The sequence below is a fragment of the Pituophis catenifer genome, unplaced genomic scaffold, assembly GCF_029215685.1.
Source record: "Pituophis catenifer annectens isolate HBS135680 unplaced genomic scaffold, rPitCat1.0.hap2 SCAF_6, whole genome shotgun sequence".
Lineage (NCBI taxonomy): Eukaryota > Metazoa > Chordata > Lepidosauria > Squamata > Colubridae > Pituophis > Pituophis catenifer.
This window is the reverse complement of record NW_027256886.1, coordinates 46,126,250-46,152,587: the sequence shown is the minus strand read 5'-3', so window position 1 is coordinate 46,152,587 and position 26,338 is coordinate 46,126,250. Positions and strand designations below refer to the sequence as shown.

General features: G+C 34.4%; 1 protein-coding gene across 1 annotated transcript in view; it reads right to left on the bottom strand.

The window, feature by feature from the left end:
- Nucleotides 1-26,012, bottom strand: part of CFAP58 (cilia and flagella associated protein 58) — a 57,743-nt gene extending 31,731 nt beyond the window's left edge. The window contains exons 1-12 of the mRNA XM_070946281.1: nucleotides 26,004-26,012; nucleotides 23,878-24,180; nucleotides 20,968-21,116; nucleotides 19,923-20,079; nucleotides 18,463-18,657; nucleotides 15,869-16,006; nucleotides 14,042-14,201; nucleotides 12,774-12,856; nucleotides 10,518-10,709; nucleotides 6,570-6,731; nucleotides 4,464-4,610; nucleotides 9-149 (exon numbers count right to left, since the gene is read on the bottom strand). Coding sequence (XP_070802382.1) covers nucleotides 9-149; nucleotides 4,464-4,610; nucleotides 6,570-6,731; nucleotides 10,518-10,709; nucleotides 12,774-12,856; nucleotides 14,042-14,201; nucleotides 15,869-16,006; nucleotides 18,463-18,657; nucleotides 19,923-20,079; nucleotides 20,968-21,116; nucleotides 23,878-24,180; nucleotides 26,004-26,012 — 1,836 coding nt within the window. The remainder of the gene's footprint in view (nucleotides 1-8; nucleotides 150-4,463; nucleotides 4,611-6,569; nucleotides 6,732-10,517; nucleotides 10,710-12,773; nucleotides 12,857-14,041; nucleotides 14,202-15,868; nucleotides 16,007-18,462; nucleotides 18,658-19,922; nucleotides 20,080-20,967; nucleotides 21,117-23,877; nucleotides 24,181-26,003) is intronic.
- Between the last annotated feature and the right edge of the window lie 326 nt (nucleotides 26,013-26,338).

The following is a 26,338-nucleotide window of genomic DNA, read 5'->3' as shown; positions in this document are numbered from 1 at the left end:
TAACCTACTTGATCTAATTCTTTCTTTTGTCTTAATCTTTCTGCATCAGCTTCGGAAATAATTTTCAAGAGCTTTCTTTCTTCTTCCTCTTGTTTTTCAATAAAATGCTTTGTCTCCAGAGCCTGTTGTCTCATTTTAAGCAGTTCACCCTGACAGAAACAAAAGAAAGAGGAAAATAAATTGTGTTTATAATATCTTTCCACTTCATAAATTTGGAAATTTAAGACTGTTAAAGATACAATCTCATACGCTTATTTGACTTCTCCTGCTTTATTTGATTCAATTAGCTGATTCTCAAGAACAAATGAGATTTACTACAAAAATATATAATGAACAAATGTTGCACTGCATGTCATACTGAAAAGAAACATATGTGATTTAAGCTCAATATATCATAAATGCAAAGAAAAAGTTAATCATAGAGACTCAATGATTCATTGTATGCAGAAATAATCCACCAATACCTTTACAATTCAAACCTGGCCAGAATTGTTGCCAATGAAAATATAATAAAATAGTGACTGGTGTTATTTGTAAAATTATAACCATTTAACATTTATTTTAAATTGACAATAAATCATACAGAAAGCTAATTATTATAATAAAACATTTGATCTCTAAATAATATATTCAGAAGGATGAAAGTACTTTTAGAAAAAGCTGACAATTACGGCAGCAGTCAGGGTCATTTTTCAAGTTCATACACTGTTGAATAGAAAGCAACAGACTACATAAAAGTATCACAATATACTTGAGCACTACAATTTAACTACATCTACTTCAATGAGTTGCATGTAGAGCTTCCATTATGAACAGTTTATTGTTCTATAGTTGGACTACAGCAACTAAAGGTATGCAATATACAGATGAAGGATGAGGTCTTATAACTATTGTTTGTAGACAAGGAGAAGGAGGCAGAGATCACCTCCCTTAACCAGGGAGCTAGTCTCATTTTAAAATATTTAACAATGTAGAGGGGACAAAGTTGGTATTAAACATAGCACACATTTCTCCAGTCATTATGCCACATCCATGTGACAATTATGTGAAGAGTAATTCAATTCATATCCTATCTTAGACCAGTCTCCAATTTACAGTTTGATATCTACAAGGAAAGAAGGTAATCCAAAATATAATCAGTTTCTGAGATTACATCTGTCACCTGTCCCAGCACTTTAGTCTGTGTTAAGGTAAATTTCACTGAGTTTATTCTGAAAGAATGATGCAAATTGTGTACAGCAACCTACCAACTATTTTAGCTCTTCTCTAAATCATATTGATGAAAGAAACACCATACAGTATGGAAAAGTAAAACCACATTGTTATGTGTATATGAAGTTACAGCAATATTTTTGCTGTCTCCAGTGTTGTAGAGCCTGTGTTTAAGTAAATTTCAATTTGTGCTCAATCTAATATTTCCAGAGAGGTCCTGCACTAGCATGCCAATGTTACCCTATCCCCTTCATTGCTCTCAGATCCCTAGGAAATCAAAAGGCTCTGTACTGGCATCCTCTAAAAATGTCATATTTAATCTAAAAAGGGAGAAAAATAATAAAAATAAATGGGAAACAATTATTTTAATGATGGTTTCATAACTGCCCAGTTAGTAGCCATTTTTAAACAATAAATAAGAACAAGAATATTTTATTTAGAAAGCAGAGATTATGTTTTTATTTTCTTTATGAAGCCAAATATGGAAATTCTTATTGAATACTCCTCGGCTTTTAACTTATTCTTATTGAATACTCCTCGGCTTATAACCATTTCTTTAGCAACAGTTCAAAGTTACAGCGGCACTGAAAATAAATGACTTATAGTCAGTTCCAACACTTACAACTGGAATTTGTATTTTAACTTTTTGAATTAAAAAATAAATAAAAGACAACCGCTGTAGCATCCCCCGTCATGTAGTCAAAATTCAGGCACTTGACAAGAGGCATGCATTTAGGACGGTTGCAGGGTCCCAGGTTCATGTACCGCCTTTTGCGACCACAGCTGGCTTCCAACAAGCAAAGTCAATAGGGGAAGAAGGATTCACTTAACAACCATGTGATTCACTTAACAATCACAGTGATTTACTTAACAGTGGCAAAAAAATCATCAAATTGGATGATTCACTTAACAACCACCTTGCTTAGTAATGCAAATTCTGGTCCCAAATTTGGTCATAAGTTGAGGACTAGCTTCATTTAAAAATATAAAGGAATAAGAAATATAGGCTTGTTTCTTATATTCAGCAAATCTTCCCTTAGTGAATGTTGCAAGGTAATATTATCATTTTCTTATTTGAAAGCATGTCATCTGCTATTAGAGGCAAAGAAGTATTCTTCCTACATCTATGAAAGGGAAGATACAGCCATAAAGCTTCCAAAAACATAACATGCAAAGCTTAGGATAAAAAAAATATCCTGATGTCTTTCAAGAATTTAAGTTGACTGTGTAAAAAATTAAAATCTTAAAACCTTTATCAATAAAATTTTGCCACAGTAAACAGCTATTCTTAAACTTCCAAGAACCCTGCGATCAATGCAGACCTAAACATATTAATTTGACAATACAATGTTTTAGGTATTCAGAAGAAATTCCATTCATATCAAAGTATATACCTTCAAGCCAGTTACTAAATGACAGCAGACCACAGACATTTTTATTACTGATAAAGCAATAAAAGAGAAGAGCAATCAAGCTGCTGTCAAATTGTTGGCAAATGACTCCATAATGATAATGCAGCCTTGCCATCTAGTTAAATCAGGTTTTGTGTAATCTGAAGCTCTGAATGCCTTCTCCATCATTGATATAACAACTCTCAGGCAGATAGAGAATCCACATTCTTTACCTTTTTAAAAAGATTTATTGATATCCTGTTATAACAGTAAAGGTGCTGATGACAGAAAAACCCCATAACAGTTAATGAACAAAAAGAAAGTAAACCCATAAAATGGCAAAACAGAGATTTTTCCCTTTTTATTGAAAATAAATGTCATGTGCTCAAAATTGTTTCTCTTAATCTTTAAAGGAGAAAATTGGACTGAATTCATGGGTTAGAATCATGCAGTCAGACTATGCTAAATTGTGTGGCTTTCACTAAAAGAAATCATTTTCTACTTTTCTTTTTCTTTTTTTATTTATTTGTTATTTTTATAAATAACTCAATATCCTACACACCTTGCTCCTCCTCCACAAGAGCAACCCTGTGAGGTGTGTTCATCTGAGAGAGAGTGACTGGCCCAAAATCACATAGCTGGTTTCATGGCTAAAGGGGATTGAATTTACGGTCTCCCACTTTCTAATTCAAATGTGTAGTTTTCCACTGCTTTTCAATCGCACATTTCTTTCTGAGCAACAGAAATACCTTTCACAAAGATTCCTTCACATGGAATTAGTAATTAAAATATATTTTATTTCTAATATATTAATTGTGTTAATACGATAAAACTAGTAGTGCTGTATAGTTTTTCAAAGGACAAATGTAAATAATTATCAAAACTAAACATAAATCACCTCAAAGTCAAGTAAATCCATATATTCAATTTTCCAAATTCCACAATTTGAATTTTTTTTTATTTCCTGGTTTTGCCTTGTCTTCTATCAGCATTCTTATTTCCTTTATCGTCTTTTCTACTATATATGCTCCGAGATCAGCCTGTCATTATTCAAATTATTTTATTCTCAGATTAATCTCATTGGATAACTTAAATAATGATTTCCTCAAGCTATCTTGAAAGCATTAGATACAAAAATATATGTAAATATTGTTGCTGTATAAAGAATTGTGTATAAATTACCAGCAGAACTGACACTAAATGACAGCAAGATAGTAATTAGTAATTGAACTGATTATAGGCAAATCAACTGATAAAATATAACAACTTGCTGTTTAGGAAATAAGGTATCAATTGGCTCACCTGCTATAATAGCTTTATGTCCATGTTCTTGTTCATTCTTTTCTTTGAATACAACTGTAATATATTGTTTCACCAATCTTGTAACTAGCCATTTTTCTTGATGGGGAATTCCCTTAACTTGTTGGTAAATTTAGGAACTGGGATTACACTGGTGGAAATAGTTCAATTAGCCAAATAAATTTAGATTACAGAGGGTCAGAATTTGTATCTAGCATTAAAGATCAGAAATTGAAGTCCTGAAAAGCCCTTACTAAGAAGGCAGTGTACTGAAAAAAAGTTCAGAAAGAAAAAAAAATAACAAATCATTATGCTCCTTTCCATTTCCTAATCTCCATTCATTCATATTTTCCTTCTCTCATAATTTTTATAATATGAATGCAATTTTATCTCTCCAAAAGGAAAAGATTCTAAGACACACAATAACATACCATGTGCAGGTACAGAGTGACGGTAGGGCAGATGATCCAAGAAACATACTCACAAGGAGGCCACATCATCTAAAATGATTCTTTATTTCTAAGGAGCTTAGGTGTACTTCTTCTGTTGAAAGTACCTTACCTTTAAGGCTTCTTTTTCTTTTTCTATCCGCTGGTGATCCAGATGCACTTTCACAAGGGCTGCCTCCTTGACAGAAATCTCTTCTTTCAGCTGATCAACCTGGTGTGTCATAATCTTTAACTTCTTTCTCATTTCATTTATTTCATCCTAATTGCAGAAAGTCAATGCTCATTACTGGTAACCTTTGTATAAATACAGGTTGACCTGAATGTTACAATTTCTAATACTAATCACATCTCTGCCTATTTACGAAGATGTCAATGAGAAAAAAGAAGGAACAGGTTTTATAAAAGCACCTGGTGTACTTAGTTTGTGTAGTTCCTGATAAAAACATAAGTTTTCCTCCCCAGTAAATATAGACTGCGGGTTGAAATTTTTCCTTTCCCATAACCTTTGAAAAAAATGAATGCTCAAAAAGAGGCTAAGGCTGAAGCAAATTAATACCAGAGCTTTCATTTACACTTGTTATCACTTACAAAGAAACCTCTCTTTAAAATGAATAGCAACGAGTCAACTATTCAGCCTCGTAAAATGAGATTAGTATTACTCAAAAGACATTTTAAGTAAAAAATAAAACATTTTTAAAATAACTACTATGTAAGAATGACAAATGATAACCAATGTTCTGAAATGCTGTATGTATTTTACATTGAGTAGACTCTTAACTCTATCATATATAAAAATCTGTATCTGTGAAATTTCATACAGTACCATGGCTTTAATTTAAAGAAAATATGGCAGATGCAAGTTCCCACAATAGCAATCGGGAAGTAAGTCATGAGGGTAGAGCTGTCAAGGTCAAAGGCAAACAGCTTTGGCACCAGACCAATTCATTCCACAAAGAAGTACAGGTGAGCACCACTCCTCCTGTCCCCAATGGATGCTGACAACCCATTGCACCACACAGGTAGGGGAGATATAAAAATTAAAACTTGCTTCTAATTTAAATAGGGATTGTATATTATACTTGGCAGTTGTTGACCTTCTTTCTAAATGATTTTCTTATTCCTTGCAATATCTGTATAAAAATAACTGCCTCCGTGGCTTCTATTGTAATATCAACTAAGAGAAGCATGACTGCTAGAAAAATACAAGAGCTGAGGAAAAAATGTACTTTTTTTGCTTGATGATAGTGATGAAGATGATTTTCAGCTAGCTGAATTGCCTAAGATTTCATCTTTATTTTTCTATGATGTCTAATTCAGTTCAGAAATCTATCATTTTCAGAGCATTGCATTCAGCAAAAATAGATAATGGTAGATAAGTCCATCTTATCAGGAAGGCCTTCATTCCTTATTGAGTAAGAAAATAACTCCCCAAGTAATATAGGAAAATCAGAAATTGATGTAGTTTTACTTTTGAATAGAATGGTAAGAAATTTGCCAGCACCGATTAAGAGGGCTAACTTTTAGTGAAATAAATACAAGGCTTTGGAAAACAAATTTCCTTAAATTCATTTTTGGACAGAAAACCCATGTCTTTGTGAAGAAATCTTTGTTTCAGAGAAATCAGATATGTAATATCTAAGAATATGACATAAAACAAGAAATCTTTTTATGTAAAGACATAAAATTGGGTAGCATGATAATATGCATTAGTCATCACTAATACCAGTTGAACAATTCTAATGAAAACTGGAGACATTGCAGCCTTGGGTCAATACCCAAAATACTCCATAAAACAACAGCTCCATAAAATTAATGTCAGGTATTTGACAGAATATGGTTTCTAAAACATAAATCAGCTAATGCTCACCTATGTCAAATGTTTGGTAAATAGTCCTCTCATTTGCTACTATAAATCTCCAGATCACTTTTGGAAGACATATCATTCAGCTACACTACTGTACCCGTGGGACTACATGAGATCCGGCTCAATGTGCCTTTCGGTGTCCTTTTGTCATCAAATACATATGCAAAAGGTTGTCCTCTGAGAGCATTTAGACAGAAAATTATTTTCATAAGTACCACTAGGGTAATTAGTATGCTTAGTATAATTAAGAAAAACAAAAATGTGGAAAATATCACAATAGATTGAACTTCATTCAAAAATATTATCTCAAACCAAAATTAAGAGGAAAAAGCCAACAAAAGTGCTTTTTGATACCTGAGCTTCAATTAAGTTTTTACTATAGAGGTTTCTGTCTGATCTCACAGCTTCATAGAGATTTTGTTGCTGTTTTAATTTTGTTTCAGACTCTGCTATCTTCTTTTTGTAGTCAAAAATCTGCATTTCCCGTAGTTTGATATCTTCCATGTGATGAAGGACCTGTTACAGAAATCATAAAATTAACACCACCTGTATATAGAATATGCTATGGATAGATAAAATTGATTTTTGTAAGGGCTTCCCATCATGTTATCAATACAGCAATATTGGGTAGCTTGTACTGTGAATGAGTAGCCCATTCCCAGTAAACCCTTAGGAAACTGAACCCAGTGTCAACATTTCAAATTCAATATCTTAATACTTTTGTGTCCAATAAGGAAGATTTGGCTTGAGGATGAATTCTTTTTACAAATTTCTTTTACAGAACAAAGCCACTGAATCTACAATTTAAACATAGAAACAAATACTATGGATGCTTGCATTTTCCAACTTAAAATCCATTAATTTGTATAGAAGGAAAATAATTTTTTTTAAAAAAAAGATAAAAGAATGAAAACCTAAAATAAGCAGTTCTTCCTGGAACATAACTATCTGTATTTTCAAAATTTAGCCAGTATTTTTTGTTGTTGTTACTGATGTTGTTCCTGCTGTTGGTTTTTAAAAAAAATAAGCATCTTTATTTTATGGAGAAAATATAGTGACACATAAGCTACTTTATTGCTTTAAGGGGTTGTTATATTACAAAGCTGGAAAATCTCCTGGCCACCATTTTTATATAAACAGAGAACTACAGAATTTTAATCTAATGCCTCAAGAGTTGCTTGCTGACTTGATGAAAATATGTATTTCCCTAACAATGTTCAACTCTTCTTTTTTGGACACAACAGCAGCTATCTTCACTGCACGTGAGATATTGGATAGGTTGGAAGACATTTTATCACTTTGCTTTAGTAGAGTGATTTCTCCTTCATGGTAAGGTTTTATTACAAGTTATATTTGCAAAAATTTGCATATTTTATTCCATAACATTCATAGAACTGTTTCAAAATAAAGGAAGATAGAAACACATAGCTCTCCCTTCAAAAATAGTACCTTTAGCTGCAAGCTAGAATTAAACCAAGAAGTCTCTTATTAACCAATATTTCCTAAATTGTCACAATAAAGATACTATTGTTATCAAGCAAACAAATTGATTTTGTTGGTAAACTTAATTTCCAAAACATATAGTTAACCAAAGTATGGTTATCTATGTGTTTAAGCAAGAAGTAAAGGGCCTGCATATTTGAGCAAAAATTCATTAATATCTCAATTACTTTGAACCAATATATAATTATATAAGTATAGGATCTGACATGAGTTACTTTTCAAAAGAATTTGGCATGGCTCTAACTCAATGTGAAGTTTCCAAAAGATGCCCTAATTTCAAGGTTAGGGCATCAAGGTAATTTCAAGTTGCCACTCAATTTGTTTCTATTCCAGAATTAAATTTGTGCTATCTATATTAATAACTGTTTCTTAATAGTTTTTAACTTCTATATGTATTTGTATTTATTATGGCTGTTCACCGCCCTGAGTCCTTCGGGAGTAGGGCGGTATACAAATATGAAAAATAAATAAATAAATAAATAAATAAATAAATAAATAAATAAATAAAATAACTGAAAGTATACTGTATTAAGCACTTCTGAGGTAATACTTGTTATTCACATCTGAAATGTGAATAACAGGTGTTCTGTTCCATACATTATAATAGTTATATATTAAATATCCTTTATTTTGAGGACTAATCGTATGCAGTGGACAGACTCTCATTTTGGTTAAAAACAGCTATCCATATTACCAATCCACTGTGTCTGAAAAGGAAAAATAACCATAGTCATAGTTATTTCTTTCATAATAATTCTTGGGAATCATTTTGCACATTATATAATATTCACAAATCACAGTATTAAAATAATCCCCCCTCAAAGGGAATTTAAATGACTAGCTTCTTTGAAACTGAAGTCAGCAGGAGAAGATGATTTCTTTTTGGCTACCTCAAAAGGAAGTATATATTTAAGTGGTCACTATCTCTCTCAAATAATCTCTTATTTAAAAAATTGCATTAATTCTGTAGTTATGTAGTCTGAACAAGTTATCATCCACTATAGTGTTTCTCTTATCTCCACACCTGATCTACATTAGTTTCTCTGCTAATTTCTAGGGAATCCTATATTTCAAACTATATTTGACAGCAATTAGGGTGCTGATGGGGAAAGTACCTAAAAAAGAAAACAAAGTGAAACAAATACAACAAATTGCTTTTGTATTCATTGGACATTCTCTGATTCAGAAAGTCTTTGATATTATGTCCTTTTAATCTCTTTTTCATGCTGAATTTGTTCAAGAATCATTAAATACTAAGTCTGCTAATTTAAATATGTATAACTGTATGACTAATGCAAATGTGATTTGAGAAATACAAAATTAAATGATAGAATACTGGTTCTTTCCAGCAAAATGGTTCAGTAAAAACTTCCATTGATATACTTCCTTTAAATCACATATCTTTTAAAGATCATACAATACATATATATTTGGAGGGTGATTGCCTGGATAATTATGATTGTGAGCTTGGTGTCACTATATTTTGGACAGAACATACATATAGAACTTTTTTTAATCCAAAACTGACCAACCAATGAAATCATATGCCACCTTTCTACCCTTCTCTCATCCCACTGTTTGGTATTGTTCCCCTCCTCCTCAGTCCATTCTCTCTACCTATCAGAGAAGTAGTTCTAAAGGGAAGCTATTCAACTGAGCAATGAGGAGGAGATAGAATATCAGCACATAACTATTCCTCCCCATAAAGAAAAAATAATATTTTCAATTTTCCTTTCAATTTCTCTTCTGTCACACAAGCTCTTAAGGAGTTGGCCAGAAACATCATTATATACAATGTAATCAGTAACCCATACTTGGTTAGTAGAGAAAAAGAGGGTGGAGGATGAAGCAAAATCGGCTGAGTGATCGATTGCAGAGGTTTTGAAACAGGCTGGGTGTCTTGCAGCTGATATTTGAAAGGGCATGGCTAGCCCTTTAGTGAATTAATTTCATGGTGGCTGGAAATGAAATGGCAAAAGCTATAAAGAAAGAGTTTAGGAGCTATAAAGAAAGAGTTGGAGGGCCATGTTTTCCACAAGCAGAGACCAACTTACTCTTACAACTTATTTGTCCTAACAGCATAGAGGAGCACTATCCAGGAAGCAAGAAATGTTTAGAATATTACTATTTTGAATGGTACTAGGGTACCTTTCGGTGGATGAATTGTGCTTTTAGTGGCATAAAAAGGGGGAGAAAACAGCTTCATAATGAACTATAAAAATATGCTTGGCATTAATAGGATAACTAACAAAGTTTTTGTTAATAGGTATTTTGGTGGCACTGTAATCCATTAATGCAGAAAGTTAGTTTACCCTGTTAAAAACTTGTGTGTTGAAGAGAATAGACTTCATGATACTTCCTAGTAATTCTGGAACCTCTTATTTTAATTTTCCATTCCTACATTTCTGCTAATTAACAAATTCCCATACAGCCTTCTCATAATATCTGTTCCTTAGAAATACTCAAATATTCAGTCTAGTCTTCCAATAGTTTTCTATCACAAGACACATAGTATAATTTCTTTTATTAATTTTAATTTACTTCCATTCAGCACAGCCCTGTGGTTTCACCATACTTGGAGGATATCAAGTTAAGAAAGGCTAGTTTAGGTGTGGCTTCCTCTCCCCCACCTTTTTTTTCAGATTATTATCTACAGATATCAAAGTAAGAAGTTATATGAATGACACAGATGAATTTTATTAAAAGCCTTTTGTTCTAAAGACCACTGAAATGAATGAAATAAAATCCACATTTTCAATCACGAAATTAAGTATATCTTTCAAAAAAACGTTCTCCTACCTTCTGTGTGAGATCGCTAGCTTCATTAATGTAACGATCTCTCTCTTTCTCCAGCTGAAATATAATCTTCCTCTGTTTCTGAGCTTCATCTTTATAATTCTGAATTTCTTCTTCTAGATTTTTCTTGGACTGTTCATGGAGCTTAACAAGGTTCATCTGTTTTTGAGTGACGCTAGCAGCCTTCAGTAAGTTCTATAGAAAAAAAACCCCATGCAGCAAAATCTAATAATGCCAGATACTCAGAATCAAACTAAGCATTGAATAATTTCTAGACCAACGCCTTTAACTGCTTTAACTGCTACAGCAAACCGGTTCTCATACTGGAGATCTATTCTTACAAAATACACATATCTCTGAAACAGCTTGAATATACTGTAGAGTCAGTAAACGTGATAAATGTGTAGAAACTTTAAAACTATAAAAAAAGTGGAAGGAGATAACCAAATAAAACAGAAAAAAAGTATCATTCCATGTGGAATCCTTAGTGTTCCTTGATCGTGGTTGATTGCTTGCAGATCTTTCAATATCCATTAAGTGTTGTACCTTATGATTCTTGACGAATGTATCTTTTCTTTTATGTACACCGAGAGCGTATGCATCAAGACCAATTCCTTGTGTGTCCAATCACACTTGACCAATAAAGAATTCTATTCTATTCTATTCTATTCTATTCTATTCTATTCTATTCTATTCTATTCTATTCTATTCTATTCTATTCCACTAAATAACTTAATCAGTTATCTGGGTTACATCAGTTATGTAGGTAAAATCACCAAATGTCTCCACAGTGGAACCTTGAGCTATACCATATTTTTCACACTATAAGATGCTCCAGACCATAAGACGCACCTAACTTTTGGGGAGGAAAACAAGAAAAAAAAATCTACCTCTGCCTCTGTCTCCCAGCAATTTGCCTCCTTGCAGCAAACAGCTTGGTGAGTTTCAGCACAGCCTGATTTAGCACAAGCAGCTGGTTGGTGTTGGATTGGCCTCCCAGAATACCACCGATCAGCTGTTCCAGGCTGCAGAAATCACTGCCGCCCATTGCCGCCATCACCACCCATTGCTGCCTCCACACACCCCATTTTCGGCCTCCATGCGTCCCATTTTTGGCCTCCGTGCACCCCATTTTCGGCCTCTGTGCGTCCCATTTTTGGCCCATTCCAGGTGGCGGGGATTGCCACCGCCTATCACCACCATACAGCGGCGGCGGCAGCGATCAACGGTGATAGGCAGAGGTGATAGCAGCGGCGATCCCCATAGCCTGGATCAGCTGATTGGCGTTATTCCGGGAGGCCGATCCAACAACCAATCAGCTGCTCATGCTAAATCAGGCTGTGCTGAAGCTGACCAGGCTTTTTGCTATTTGCTGCAAGTAAATTGCTAGGAGGCAGAGACCAGAGGGCGGGGGCCGGAGGGTGGGCGGGGCTTCGGCAACATTCGCTCTATAAGACACACAGACATTTTCACCCACTTTTGTGGGGGAAGTGCATCTTATAGACTGAAAAATGCAGTATGTATTCCTTTCTATTGGAAAGAGAATATCATTTACCTGTGTCAAAAAAAAAAAGGTTTTGGAATAAAGCAGAATATCTTTGGATAAGAGATAAAAATCATATTTAGATAGATGGACCTTCATTATTAAGGGAGGGGGAGATTTCTTCTGCTACTCATAAAAAGATAAATTAACCAATGTAAAGAGGGGTGGAAGTAGAAGAAGAAAAGGAGGGAAGGAGTGAAGTGGAACAGATATCCTGTCTTGGATCAAGGCCAGAAAAAAAAATGAAAGTAAGCAGTTTGCACTAAGAAAGTTATTATTTTCATGTTCCTGAGACCTGGAACAGGTAAAAGCACCAACATATCATCTTATGCCAACCAAAATATCATCTTATGCTACATTAAAATATATTATCCCTTAATTATAAAACCATTCTTAGGTTCCTGGTATCTTTCACAATGTCATCATTTTAAACCACTATCACAGGATTTTTAGTCCTGTGTCAATTCCTCAAGTATATTTCAGCAAATAAATATCAGTGCCCTGTGAAATAGACACTATGAATTCCATATCTATATGAAACACTATCATAAATGCTTTCAAAATCATAGCATTTAATGCAACATATGCAGTTTTATTCTGTGTATGTATATGTGAGTATATATTTGTGTGACAGCACAACAGCTAAAAATCAGACAAAGAAGATAAAGATCAGATAAAGATTTGGGTGAACTGCAGAATCAAATGTATGTACGTACCTTGTTCAGGATATCCCTTTCTCTCACCAGTTCATCTATAGCCTTCTTATCAACCTCTGCTTGCTTTTTTGCAGCTTCCAGTTCTAAAGTACAAGAAAAAATGATGTATGTACTTAAATTGTATGAGAAATGAAACCTAACAGAATTGTTTCATTTTTCCAAAAAACTCCACTTGTTTCAATGTTCCCAAACCCCCCCTTTACAAACATAACAAAATGTTGCACTGTAGAGTGCCCTTGTTCAAGGCTGGGGCATCTTGCCCTCTTCTGAGATATTTCTTTCAACTCATCATTCACCACCAGTTTTTCATTCCTTTTTTTTCCCAGTAAGTGATTATTTCTTTCCCACAAGGAATCTTCAGTCCGAAGAGTTGGGATGCTCACCAAGAATACCGGACAGCAGGGCCCTAACCTGTAAACACGGGGAATTGACCCTATTTAATATAGTGGGAGATGCACACAGGAGAGAATGTGCCTTCAGATAACATCTAGAGCCATGTATGGTCATGGCAGTTAATACCTTGAATTGCATTCAGAAGCCAATTAGTAATCAATGCAGCAGTGTCACCTGAGTTTATCAAAACATGCCCATCCCTGCCCAGACTATCATATTCTATGCTGACTGTGGTTTCCAGGTGTTTTTTTTTTTAAGGACAGCCCCATGTAGAGTTCATAACAGTAGCCCAAATAGGAATGAACAGGGCTTGAGTGACTGTGAGTAGGGCTTTCCAATCTAAGAAGGGTTGTTGTTGATAAACAAAATATAATGGGGCAAAAGGCTTCCTAGCCACAGCTGTTACCTGCCCTCACATAGAAGCTGTGAGTCTAGAACTCCTAAACTAGACAACCTCTGAGTAGGGGAGTGTAACTTCCCTAGAGTTATTAAGCCCACAAAGCCACTTCATATTGGCCAAATTCAGTCAAAGCCTGTTCTCCTTCCACTCAGAACCTTTTTCTGTCTTTCTAGGGATCACTTCACATGAACACTTTCAATGGGTCTGTAGACAAAAGAAATAAACCATAATTACATTGTGTTATTTTTATTTTTAAACTGCATTGGTGTCAATGGAGGTAGAAATGAAGGTTTTCTAAAAAAAAAAAAAAAAAGCAAGTGTATAACAAGTTATTTAAAACAAGCAAATATTAAGAACTGGAGGAGTTTGATTTTATCTGAATACAAGTAATACAGATCAGACCATCATATGTTCACATTTCAATAAGTAAATAGAGAAAATGGAGCAGAACCACACAAAAAACATTGTTTCTTACCCTTTTCCAGTCCAGCTATCTGATTTTTAAGGGTGTCCCTTTCAAATTCTGCCTGTGTTTTGTTCTCCTCTACAACACGTAATTTTCGCTGCATTACTTCTCTCATTTTAGTTAGCTTTCCAATCTCCTGACGCATCTGAGACACTTCATCTTCTCTTGTCTAGGAAAGACAGAATAAGAATAGAGAGATAATAATTAATATGAATTCTATCATATCTATTTGCTACTCTCTGGAGTTGGGAAAATGAAAAAAATGATAATATTAAATCACAATAGTATAATAAACTTCCAAAAACATCTAAGACATAACTTGCATCCCTCATACTTTCTTTTCACCGTTTTTTTTTTTTCCTTACTTAAACAAAGAAACAAAACCATGAACTCACTGACCTCATGACACAGGAAACTTTTGTCACTACATCTAGCAATACTTATCTAAGGACAACTGGAAATAACTGCTAGACATTATTTTACTGTTTAGCTTTCTCTAGCATCTTCTCTGTTAAGTTAAATGACTACAGTAAAAGAAAGGCCTGGGACAAATCAGGATGCAGTCCTAAATATCTACCTTGCAACAGATCTTATTTAATCTAGGGCCTATTTCTGAGGGAGGCATTCATAAGATCATGCTACCAACCACTAAAAAATTCAAATGACATGTTTTTTGTGTGCATGAGTTTATAATGTGCCAAATTAAATATTTACATTTTCCCCATCCTACTGACCCCTAAACATATGCCTGGATTTAAATCCAAAGTTGAATAGGTGTTTATACGCTCATGCTACAACTTTCAGCACCTCCTTAAAATATGTTTCAGTGAAGGGACAATGGCAGATGAGACAAGGTGCTTTGGGCAGGCCTGGGCATGCTGTCAGTACCTTAATTTGAACATATTTTCCTGGATTAAATATTGAGTATCCTAGACAATGAAATACCAATCAACACATTCCGTAGTTGATCATAAATTGAGCATGTTTCATCATGGCTATATTAATGTTCTCTCCATCACTGAGGACACAGAAAGTATGTCATGATACTTGGTATTGCCTCTGTAGCCAATCTTTACTATGCCTCAGCAATGAAAATGAAGAGTAATGCTGTCCTTATAAATTTATTATGGGATAGTTGTTGTTGTTGTTGTTGTTGTTGTTATATATGGGACATGAATCATCCTCCATAATTTATAGTAAAGCAAGATTGGGGGCTTCTGGAGTGCCTCTTCAATTTAATCAATTCCCACCTTACACTCATCAACCAATCAAGCAAAAGAGGTTAATTTTTTTCCCCCTACATATATGCAAACAAATACTATCTGATGGAAAGGCACTGATATGTAGAAGTTTTTGGTTATATTAGATAAAATAGTACTGACAAATGGTGGTATCATCAGTTTCATTTTGGAAAAAGATTGTCCAATGTTTTCAGATATGAACATTTCGGATCCAAAAAAAAGACTAGTACTAAATAAAAACAAGAAAAGGGTTAGAAACCAACATGGAATAGAAAAGACACAGTAATTGCCAATTACAAAAAATAGTATACATTGTTATGCAAACAATTCTTATACATGCTTATATTCAAGATCAAAGTAGACATATTAATTTTGTGAATTCATATTTCTGTTGTGTAAACAGCAGCTTACAGGGGAGAGAAAGAAGAAATGCTTTCCTTCACACTCATGTTTTTCTAAACCTATTCTTTGAATTTCAACAAAAATCTTAGTGCCGAATATCAAATATTAAAATATATGAACTGCAAATACTAATAATCCATAATGGATTATAATTTCAGAATTAGCATTATTCTGGATATTGCCCTGAACTTACTCTCAGTTCAGCGGTTTTCTGCTGATTCTCCTGCATTAGTTGTTCAATGGCTAAACTGTGTTGCTCATTCTCTAGCTGAAGCTTGGTATTTCTTGCTGTAGATTGTTCCAGTTCTTTCGTGGCTCTTTCATTCAGAATCTGCAAGATTATGGCATAAAGAAGTTAATTTCTTTGTAATCAGATTTTGTGGTAAACTCAGTTTGTTTCTGGTTATTACATGCTACTTATAACCATAACAATAATCTAATAGATGAGATATGTGATAATTGCTTGACAGCTGTAGTAGGAATGGAGCTTCTAACAAGTAACACTGTGAGTATAATTCTTTTTCTAGAATCAGTTGAAGGATAAATATTGTAAGGATGGTTTGCTATCTGGGAGACAAAGTGTACATTTTCTGTAATGATTATAAATGAACAGGGTAGCCAAATGGTTTTAATCAGCAGTATTTAAAAGGAGGTATGAATTTTAGCTACTCTTACATTAGTGAAAAAGATTTATTGCTCAGTAGTAGAGGACCTTCTTTATAATTGCAAATAGAGCCCAGATCCAGTTGCATCAGACTCAATTAGGATGAAGGTAATCAGAAATTTTAACATATGAACCTAGAAAAATTATTAGCAATAGGGCCATGGTACGTTACTAGTCAGAATGGCTTAATACCAGAGGTGGTATTCAGCAGGTTCTGACCAGTTCTGGAGAACCGATAGTGGAAATTTTGAGTAGTTCAGAGAACCGGTAAATACCACCTCTGACTGGGAGCAAATGGGGATTTTGCAGTAACCTTTCCCTGGAGTGGGGAGGGAACGGAGATTTTACAGTATCCTTCCCCTGCCACGCCCACCAAGCCATGCCATGCCCACCAAGCCACGCCCACAGAACCAGTAGTAAAAAAATTTGAATCCCACTACTGCTTAACACTACCTGTTGAATCAAATCTTGGTTCCTGAAGTGGAAAAAAAAACATTTTCATACAGTTACTGCCCTCATATTTTATTGTGGGATTTTTATAGGCAATTTGTTAAGCAATAGGGAAAAGCAGGATGGTAGAGTTAAATGGGCATTGACTCAGCAGAGTAATTTTTTTTTATTTTATGATACTCCCATTCCTAGTTTTTCCTCCATCATTAATCCAACTTTACTGAAAATAGCCTTTTTTGCCCTGAAACTTTATTGATTATAAATATAATTGGATATACATATTCTCTAGGCTTGCATATCAACAAAGTATAATATTAAAATACAAAAATAACAGTAAATCTTTAGAAAGTGTAACATGCAATTTTCCCTTCTGCTAATCAAATAAGAAAATTGCTAATTCAAATGATCAAAGTTCTTTAAAAAAAACCAGTCCAGCCTGTTTAAAAAAATATTTTGTGAAATAAAAAGAAAGATACATTCACCTTGCATCTGGCATTTTCTACTGCTTTGCATATCTTTAATTAAGAACTTATATTTTTGTGATGAAAGAATTTGGAAGATCAAGCATTACTGTTTTAAACTAAAAATGACCATGCACAGTACATTTTAGATGCAGAGTAGTAGAGTAATGTGTGGAATATATAGGTAGTTCTTGACTTATGACCACAATAAGGACTGGAATTTCACTCGCTAAGCCATGCAGTTGTTACAGGAGTCATCAGATGAACGGACTTGATTTTATGACCATGTTTAGCATTGTCATTAAGTGAATCTGGCTTCCCCCATTGATTTTGCTTGTTGGATACCAACTGTGAACATTGCAAATTGTAAACATGTAACCACAGGATGTTGTAAAGTTGCCTAAATCATGATTAAATTATGATCATGTGACCACAGAGGCCATAATTTTGAGAGCAGTTTATAAGTCTCTTTTTTCAGCATCATCACAACTCCTAAACATCATTAAATGAATGGTTGTAAGTCGAGGACTAACTGTATTGTCATTTGATGCCTGAAAACAACCGTATCAAAACTGACTTACTGATATCACCCAGAATTTTTAAATAGATCCTTGCATTAATTTTACAAGGCACAACATTCTCCAATGAGTCAGATTTCCTTTCTTGAAAAAAATCTGTTTGGTTTCACTGAAACAATTCTACTGAATTAATTATTTTCTTTGTCACCTGCGTGACTCATGAAATTCCCAAAAAAAGTTCGTTCAAAAAGAAATATGTTACAATTACCAAAGTTCTTTTTCTGCTAACTAAAAACGTTCCTGTAAAGTATTTGCAGCCTCAGGGGAAATGGCCTGAAAAAAAATCAACAAACTTCAGATAATACTTTTAAGTCTGGGATAGAAAAACACTAGAAAATTATACTTTATTTTTTTAAAAAAACATATTGAGATCTTACAATATTACCTTACAAGGATCTTACAATATCTTACAATATTACCTTACAAGGAGAGCAGCATTTCAACTGATTTTATCACCACTGTCATATCCTAAAGCCAGCCTGGGTGAACACACCTAGAAATACTGAAATTTCTGGAATGTTTCTATCCATGATTCAATTTATTATTTTCTGAAATTAGAAACTCCTATTATGTTTTAAATGTGATCTTGTTCTAAGAACTTAAAATGTGTGTTAATGAAAATCTTTAAAAATACCTTTTGTTCCTTCAGTTGCTGTTCACATTTCAGGAGTTCCTCCTTGCTTTTATTTAAACCCTGCTGCATTGTCTTTATATCAGCCACTTTGAACTCTAATTCATTCTGAAGTTGTTTCAGTTCTCTTTCCATTTTTTCTTTCTTTCGTGTCTCCCGTGAAGCCTCATTTTGACGCATCTGGATTTCCTGATGGAGCTATAACAGCACCAAGCACAAAAATTCAAAGAAAAAATCCATGCTACATTAACCTGTTAAAATATCTTAACTAGACTCATTATTTTCTTTTTAAAATATCTTTGGAATTTTATAATGTAACTAGACAAATTGTGATTCACTGGTCAATTCCTTTCAGAAATATTTTCTTACAAGATTTTTCAATGCCTTCAACAATGACAGAACTTTTTTCCATCCGCAGAGCTCGGATGGGCATGGCCTGCGCATGACGCATTCGGCTTGCGGGCCGTCAGTTTGACACCCCTGCTATATATGTATGTATATATATATATATACAGTATATGTATGTATGTATGTATGTATATGTATATATATGTATATATAATAGTATCATATAGTGAGATAGGTGGCAATAAATAAATCATCTATCTAGAATAGGGAATTATTTCATCTGTTTGGATAAAGATTATTTACATGGATTATGTATCTAAATTATAATAAACAACAATTGTCTCAAACAGGAGAGGTACATGCAGTGTCTCTACAGAAACCCACTACCTGCTACTTCTTTCCTTTGATATGTTCACATACAAACTTCCTTCAGGAAAGGCTTACTGTTCTTAAGAACCATGGTGCAGCCAATGAATCCAAATGAATTCATGACACAAGTGTGCATTTCAACCTTCTCTTTCTTAAATCATTTTTCTCCTTTAAAAAGGCTGATAACAGAAGGAAAGAGGTTCACCACTGGAAATATACATATATAATAGCTGATGCACATCTGAGCATTAAACTTCATGACGAAGTTTAAAAAATCCATGATTATGACTAAAGAAAAATTGAGAAATGAGAAATATGAGAAAAATTGTGTGCATTACGAAAACACAACTCAAATTACCCTATACCTCAGCCAGAAATCTTTGATTGGAGAATAATAATTAGAAGGAAAACAAAACAAATTATTATAAAGATCATAGTTGTAGAATAATAATACTATTCAACAATCCATATTAGAAAATTTTGTAACTTTTTTTAGATTTGAATATAAGATTTGAAATATAATTTTAAAAAATTCTCAGATTACTGCAAATTTGGCCACAAAAAAAAAGGAAGTGCCTTACAGAAAACAAATTGTTCACAGAAACAGGGCATTGCCTCCTCCCACATAACTGCCAGAAAAAGAAGTAAGGGAAATGAAACAACAGTTATGAGCTAATAAAGTAAAATGCAAAGACAGAATAGCAATCTAGTCAAAGCAACAATGACTATAACACAATTACACAGACCTGAGCAATAGTAGATTCTGCTTCAAGTTTTGTCTTTTCTGCTTCTTGTTGTTGATCTGCCATATTCGTTACACTCTCACGTAACTTTACAACTTCTGCCAAAAGCTGGTCTCTCTCTTTTGTTACTTCTTCTTTAAATTTTAACAACTCCCGCAAGCTGAAAGAAAACAAATCTCTGTTCTGAATTGAAGTTTCTTAGAAAATAATTAGGTCGCAAAATTTGTTGGCATATTTATGCCACTTTGATTACCCCCACCCCAATTGTTAATTAAATTACATATGTGATACAGTTACTAAAAACATCCATATTGTACAAGGAATAACTTAAATAGTTTCTTCAACGCATCTGGAAATTTTCCTATATCCTCTTTTGACATTACTGTTGAAAACTTGGCCTGTTTATGGAACATGTTATTAATTAGATCAGTTTACTTTCTTTCCTTACACAGTGTAATGTTGATGCCCTTGGTTTCATGGGGAAGTAAGGTCAATGAAGCAAGAGAAGTGCTCATTTGAGCAGAAATGGAGAAAACCTCAGAATGAATCTGACCCACCATAAAAAAGGAGGCAGTGAAGAATTTATCCACAGTCAGAACAGATTTGTGTTGTTTCTTCTGCACTGTGTTGTGGCAGCAACAATACCACAGGGTTAGGAAACAAGAATAGTTAGTGTCTTGCTGTGAACAGCTTCATTTTATGTACATAGGAAGTTTATCACAATTGCTATGATTTGAATTCTACTGTCAGAGTAGGATATAGTCTCAGTAATGCACTACTTCTCTTTATAGAGGAAAAATTTGATTATTGTCTATTTAATTAATATATCACCCCCTATTTATGGTCTCAAATAGCATAGTTTACAAACAGGTTTAACTTGCAAACCATTATCCATTCTAAGGATGTAAAATACGAAGTTTTGAATACATAAATCTAAAACAAATGCAGTATTTACATAATAATATGCATAAATTAATACATATAGCCTCTGTAAGAAGAAGACATCATGGATAACTATCTTTTCTAATCTCTCACAGGCCCAACTTACTTGTGCTCTTGACCCAATGACAATCCAGATCCTTGTTCTACTAATTTAGTTAAGTTCATAATTTCCTCCTTAAGAGACATGATGGTTTCTTTTGCTTTCTGTTCTTTCTCATATGCTGCATCCACCATTTTCCAAGCTTTTTCGATCTCCTATTGTTGTTAGACAATAACAGTTACACATCATACAGTATTTAACTTGAAAATCATAACAATTCTTTAACTTCCACTTTAAATAATTTCATATTTAGATTTCCATAATAGGTATAGTAGCAGTATTCAACATTCCATACAAGGAATTTTTATAACTTTTTTATTTTTAATTTATTTATGTCAGACTATGAGTTACCTAAAATTCATTGGAACAGAGCTTTTAGGGGTATGTAATAGCCAAAAAAATAAAAACTCTGAATTACAATAGGAAAGATTTTAATACATCTCAGCAATTACATATAGGGTTGACTAACAAAGGATGCAAGCAACAACACAGAAGCAATATGCCACTAAATATACCACTGAGTTGCTTCCTCATCAACTCAGTACAACCAGGAATGGATTTTTATTCTTTTTGGTTTTTTATTCAGTTGTTTTTTGGTCTGTTTAAGAGACAGATGAAAACAAGGTCATCCTGTATTTATGGCCTTATGCTACATTGCCTGCTATGTCTCACAGCTCTATTTCACTATCCACCTTGAGGGAAAACATCTTGAGAATAACATTTAAAGAAAAAAAGAGAGACTTGATGACCAGATAAAAGAGTAAAACAGCTCACAACATCTGTTTTAATGATTCTATGGTAAAATAAAGTCTAATTTTTTTCAAAGGTTTATTCATTGAACATCCCCAGGAAGTGATAAGAAATAATGAATGACTGATTATGGTTGAATATATGAATGTTTTTAATAATCAGTTGATGTCTAATTTGGGCAGATGAAAAACAGATCAAAGGAACTCCTGACAATTCAATGCCACACCAAACTTGCTTGGAATCTGCAAATACTGAGGGTAAAGGGTTTGGGGGGGACCTACTGTGTTTACAGTATCTTCAGGATGCTTCACAAATGAAATGAACAGTGAACTTGCAGAACTCCATAAATCTTCACATCGGTGTTTTTAATGCAAAATCCTTATTTAAAGTATCCCATTTTTTATCACCTTTAACTCAGTATCATAGTGGATTCTGTAAATTGAATGTATTTTACTCGTATTTTTATTTTATTTATCAATTTTTTAAAGCCACCCATCTCCCCCAAGTAAAAAAATCAAAATATAAACCTGTATATGAAATTTGCAATTTAAAAAGGCAAGTATGGATTAAAAATTAATATTAAAAGTTAATTAAAAGGCAGGGGCTTTTATGAAGCTAACCAGCCCCATGGCTATATGCTCTTCTATGAGCCCCAAGTAAGGCCATGACCAGGTGGGACGGGCTAATATACTGGGAGGAAGATGGTTCTGTGGGTAACCTGGCCCATGCCATGTAAGGCTTTGAAGATCATAATCAACAACTTGAATTAGAACCAGAAGCAAACTGGCACCCAATGCAGCTCATGCAGTAAAGGTATTACATGTGCCATTCTTTAGATGCCCAAGATTGTCCATGCAGCCATATTCTGTATCAGCTGAAACTTCTGTATTCTTTTCAAGAATAGGTTTATGTGGAACACACTGCTATAATTACCAAGGCACAAGTGACTCCCTATCTGCTTATTCTCATGTGCACTTTTGTATTTCTTGCTTCTGAACATTGTTGGTTGGTTGTTTAGTCAATGTGTTTAGGTTACCATTACAACTCTGGTCAACTAACATAGGATTCAGTTCAAAATATAGTTCAAAAGAATGAAACATGATACATAAAAAGTATGGCATGACTAAGGCCAACTCACAATCAATCAATTTTAAACTGTTACAGGCAGGTTCATCCAGTACCCAGGCCAAATGTTTGGAAGAATTATCACAGCATTACTGGTAGCCCTTGATTAATGATGGTATCTGGGACCAACAATTCCATCACTAATTGTGACATTCCCTGTTGCCTTTATCAGGCAAATCCCATATCGTTGCAATGTCCCATAGACAGGTCATTGTCTTTTGTGACCTCCTGCCAGCTTCCCCATTGACTTTTTTTGTCGGAAGCCAGCAGAAAAAGTCACAAAGAGCAATTACATGACCATGAAAAGCTGAGTTGGCCAGAACTATTACAGAACATAAATCTCTCTTGTTCAGCACCATAATAACTTTGTTTGTTTAGTAGATTAATAAATAAGCTTTTGAATGTTGTCAACAAGTGGTCATTCAACAAAGAAATCTATAATCACACAGGCATCAGATAATTTACCAAGAGGATCACCTTTGATTCTGACTTAAAGCCAAATTCAGGAAATGATATTTACAACTAAGTTCTTTCAAGGCAATTTTTCCCCCATATCAGGTTGGACTAATAGACCTATGAAGATCAAAGCCAAAGCTAGCAGGGAATGATAAATCTGAGGAAATATATTCAAATTACAGCTAATGTGGAGAATGTTTTCTGATTTTATTTTTTCCTGGAATTTCAACCATTTCAGACATCTAAAGCAATGGTCCATCACACTGCTTCAGAATCACAATCTTGGACAACAGAACCAAAATATATTTTTAATAGTGCTTTGGAATGAGCACCGCAAATTATTGCTCTGACTTTAATATTTACATTCTCTTATACATAATGTAACTGAATTAAATATTCAGTTAACATGCATAACCTGAGATCAGTAAGGTGGGTCTCAGTTCTAATATCAACTATTAGATAGCATCATTTTAGAAGAACCGAAAACCATATAAATACATTTTACAAATTTGTTCTCACCATTGAAAACAATATTGTTTGATACATTGCTCTATATTTGTTAATGAAGATCATGTTTTACTTTACCCTTTTCAATGATGTTATTGTTGTCTGATCATCCTGAGAGAGCTTTAGAGCAGTAGCCACTTTAGCTGAATTCACCACAATCTCTGCATTCAGTTCCCTGCATTTTGCCATGAGACGCTTTTCATTCTCATAGGACTTTTTTAGCACTGCATGGAGCTTCTCGTATTCCACACGAAATTTCTCCAGGCTTTGATCTCCTGTAAGTTCACTGATGACTTCTTGGAAGTCTTTCTCCAAAGCTTCAAAGACATTTTCTTCTATTACAGGCTTATCATATTTTTCCTGTGTGAGAGGAAAGCAAAACTATTATATCCTAACCAAAAATATCTTGATCTGAATGGTGGTACATTAGGGATTATGTATCCTCTGTGATTATGGAAATTCTGCTCTAATCCCGTTTTAAATTTTTTGTTTTAAACTTTTGCCTTTAAATAAATATTTGGAATATCATATAAGTATATGTAATAAAGTTCTACAATTAAGCAAACCATCCCATATATGCCCAGTAGGCATATATCTTTTTGATCTAATTTTATATCTATTCATCTTGGTATATAAAATCATATATTTCATGAAGCTCCTATTTTTACTATGTAATTATTTCTTCAACAGTTAATGAGAGGTAAATGCACAGAGATACATACTTGCTCTAGATGTAAATAATATTCCGGCTCTGACGACATCATTTATAGTTCTACTAAATTTGTTCATTCTAAAATAAGACCAAATTGATTCTAATGATTACATCATTCTCTTCTATGACTTGAATGAATTCTTCATTCTTCCCTCTTATTTTATTCTTATAAATTTAGATATGAACAAAATTGTTCATGTTGTAGCTTTGTATCTGTACTGAACTTATAGCCCACAATAAAACTATTTTTATTGTAGTAGTAGGAAGGAGCCTTACAAAAAAAAACTCTCAGGGAATCTTATTTCCACTTCTCGGTGGAAATTATACTCTTAAGTATCAGGTTGAATCAACTTTTATTGGAAAAAATATTTATCAATGGGGTTTCTAGCATATGACACTGGTCAAGAGAAAATAACAGGAAGTACTGGGTGGGAGGAGACCCAATAATGCACAGATAAAAAATAATAATACTTATTCTGGGACAATAACAGAAAATAAAATACTATCTGTAATATGAGAAATAACTTCATTCTAAATTATCCATTTAGAATATTTGATTTACATGAACAATATTGTGGAGATTTTGACTTGCCCACCCCTGAATACTGGGAAGATTGTGAGATTCAAGAAAATAGATCAGAACTTTGCAAATTAAAATAAATGGAACTTTATTTATTCCATTTCTGTAGCTACCCATCTTAATCCAATTGACTCCAATTAGTCATGTCTATCTTTTCGATAAGTCTATTGCAAGCTTGACCCAATCCAAGACTATTAGCGGCTTGAGGGGGGGGGAGGAATCTAGGTAGTCCTTTACTTACGACAATTGAGCCCAAAAATTATGTTGTGATGCAAGACATTTGTTAAGTGAGTTTTGCCCTATTTTACAACCTTTCTTGCTTCAGTTGTTAAGTGAATCACTGCGGTTGATAAGTTAGTAACCTGGTTGTTAAGTGAATCTGGCTTCCCCATTGCCTTTGCCTTCAGAAGGTGATCACATGACCGTGGGACACTTGCAATGGTCATAAATACGAATAGGTTTGCCAAGCATCTCAATTTTGATCACGCGATCATATGGATGCTGTTAAGGTCCTAACTGTGAAAAATGGTCATAAGTCGCTTTTTTCAGTGCCTTTGTAATTTTGAACGGTCACTAAACGAACTCTCGTTGTAACTCGAGGACAACCTGTACATTTTTCAAATGCAAGTGAATCCATACTGTGATGTAAAAGATGATGCAATTTACAAGGGAAAACGATCATCCTTCCATGGGCTGAGCAGCACAAGGCAACCGCTGGGGTATCCAAGGATACACAAGGCTTCATTTCCTTCCATGGGTGGGTCCCTTATTAAAGAGGGCGAGATCTGGGGGAGGCGACGTCGAGCGATCTAAAAAGCGTCAGCGTGGGGAAAGGGGGAGTCTCACTCTGCTGATAGGAAAGATACGGGAAAACAAACGGAGGGGGTTGCATTGCCTAGACGGGAGGCTCACCTCAGCCATGTCTGCAGGGAGGGGGCGATAGGCAGCCCCGGCGCCCGAGAGGGAGAAGAAAGAGTACGGAGTTCCCCCCACTGGCTGAACCGGGCGGAAAGCCTGAATCTCCCGGCTGGGTCTCCGCAGCTGTGTACGCGGCCGCGCTCTTGTCTCTTAGCAACCTCCCCTTCCCTCTCTCCTTTCCTTCCAGCGCCCCCTGGTGGGACACGTCAGGGATAGTTTACGCTCGGCTTGTGGAAGGAAGGCGGGAAAAAAAGGGTGGCGCTGGGCCGCTTTTCTCCAGCAGGGATGGAGCGGCTGGTTGTTCTTCACGTGCCCCACAACCAGGGTTA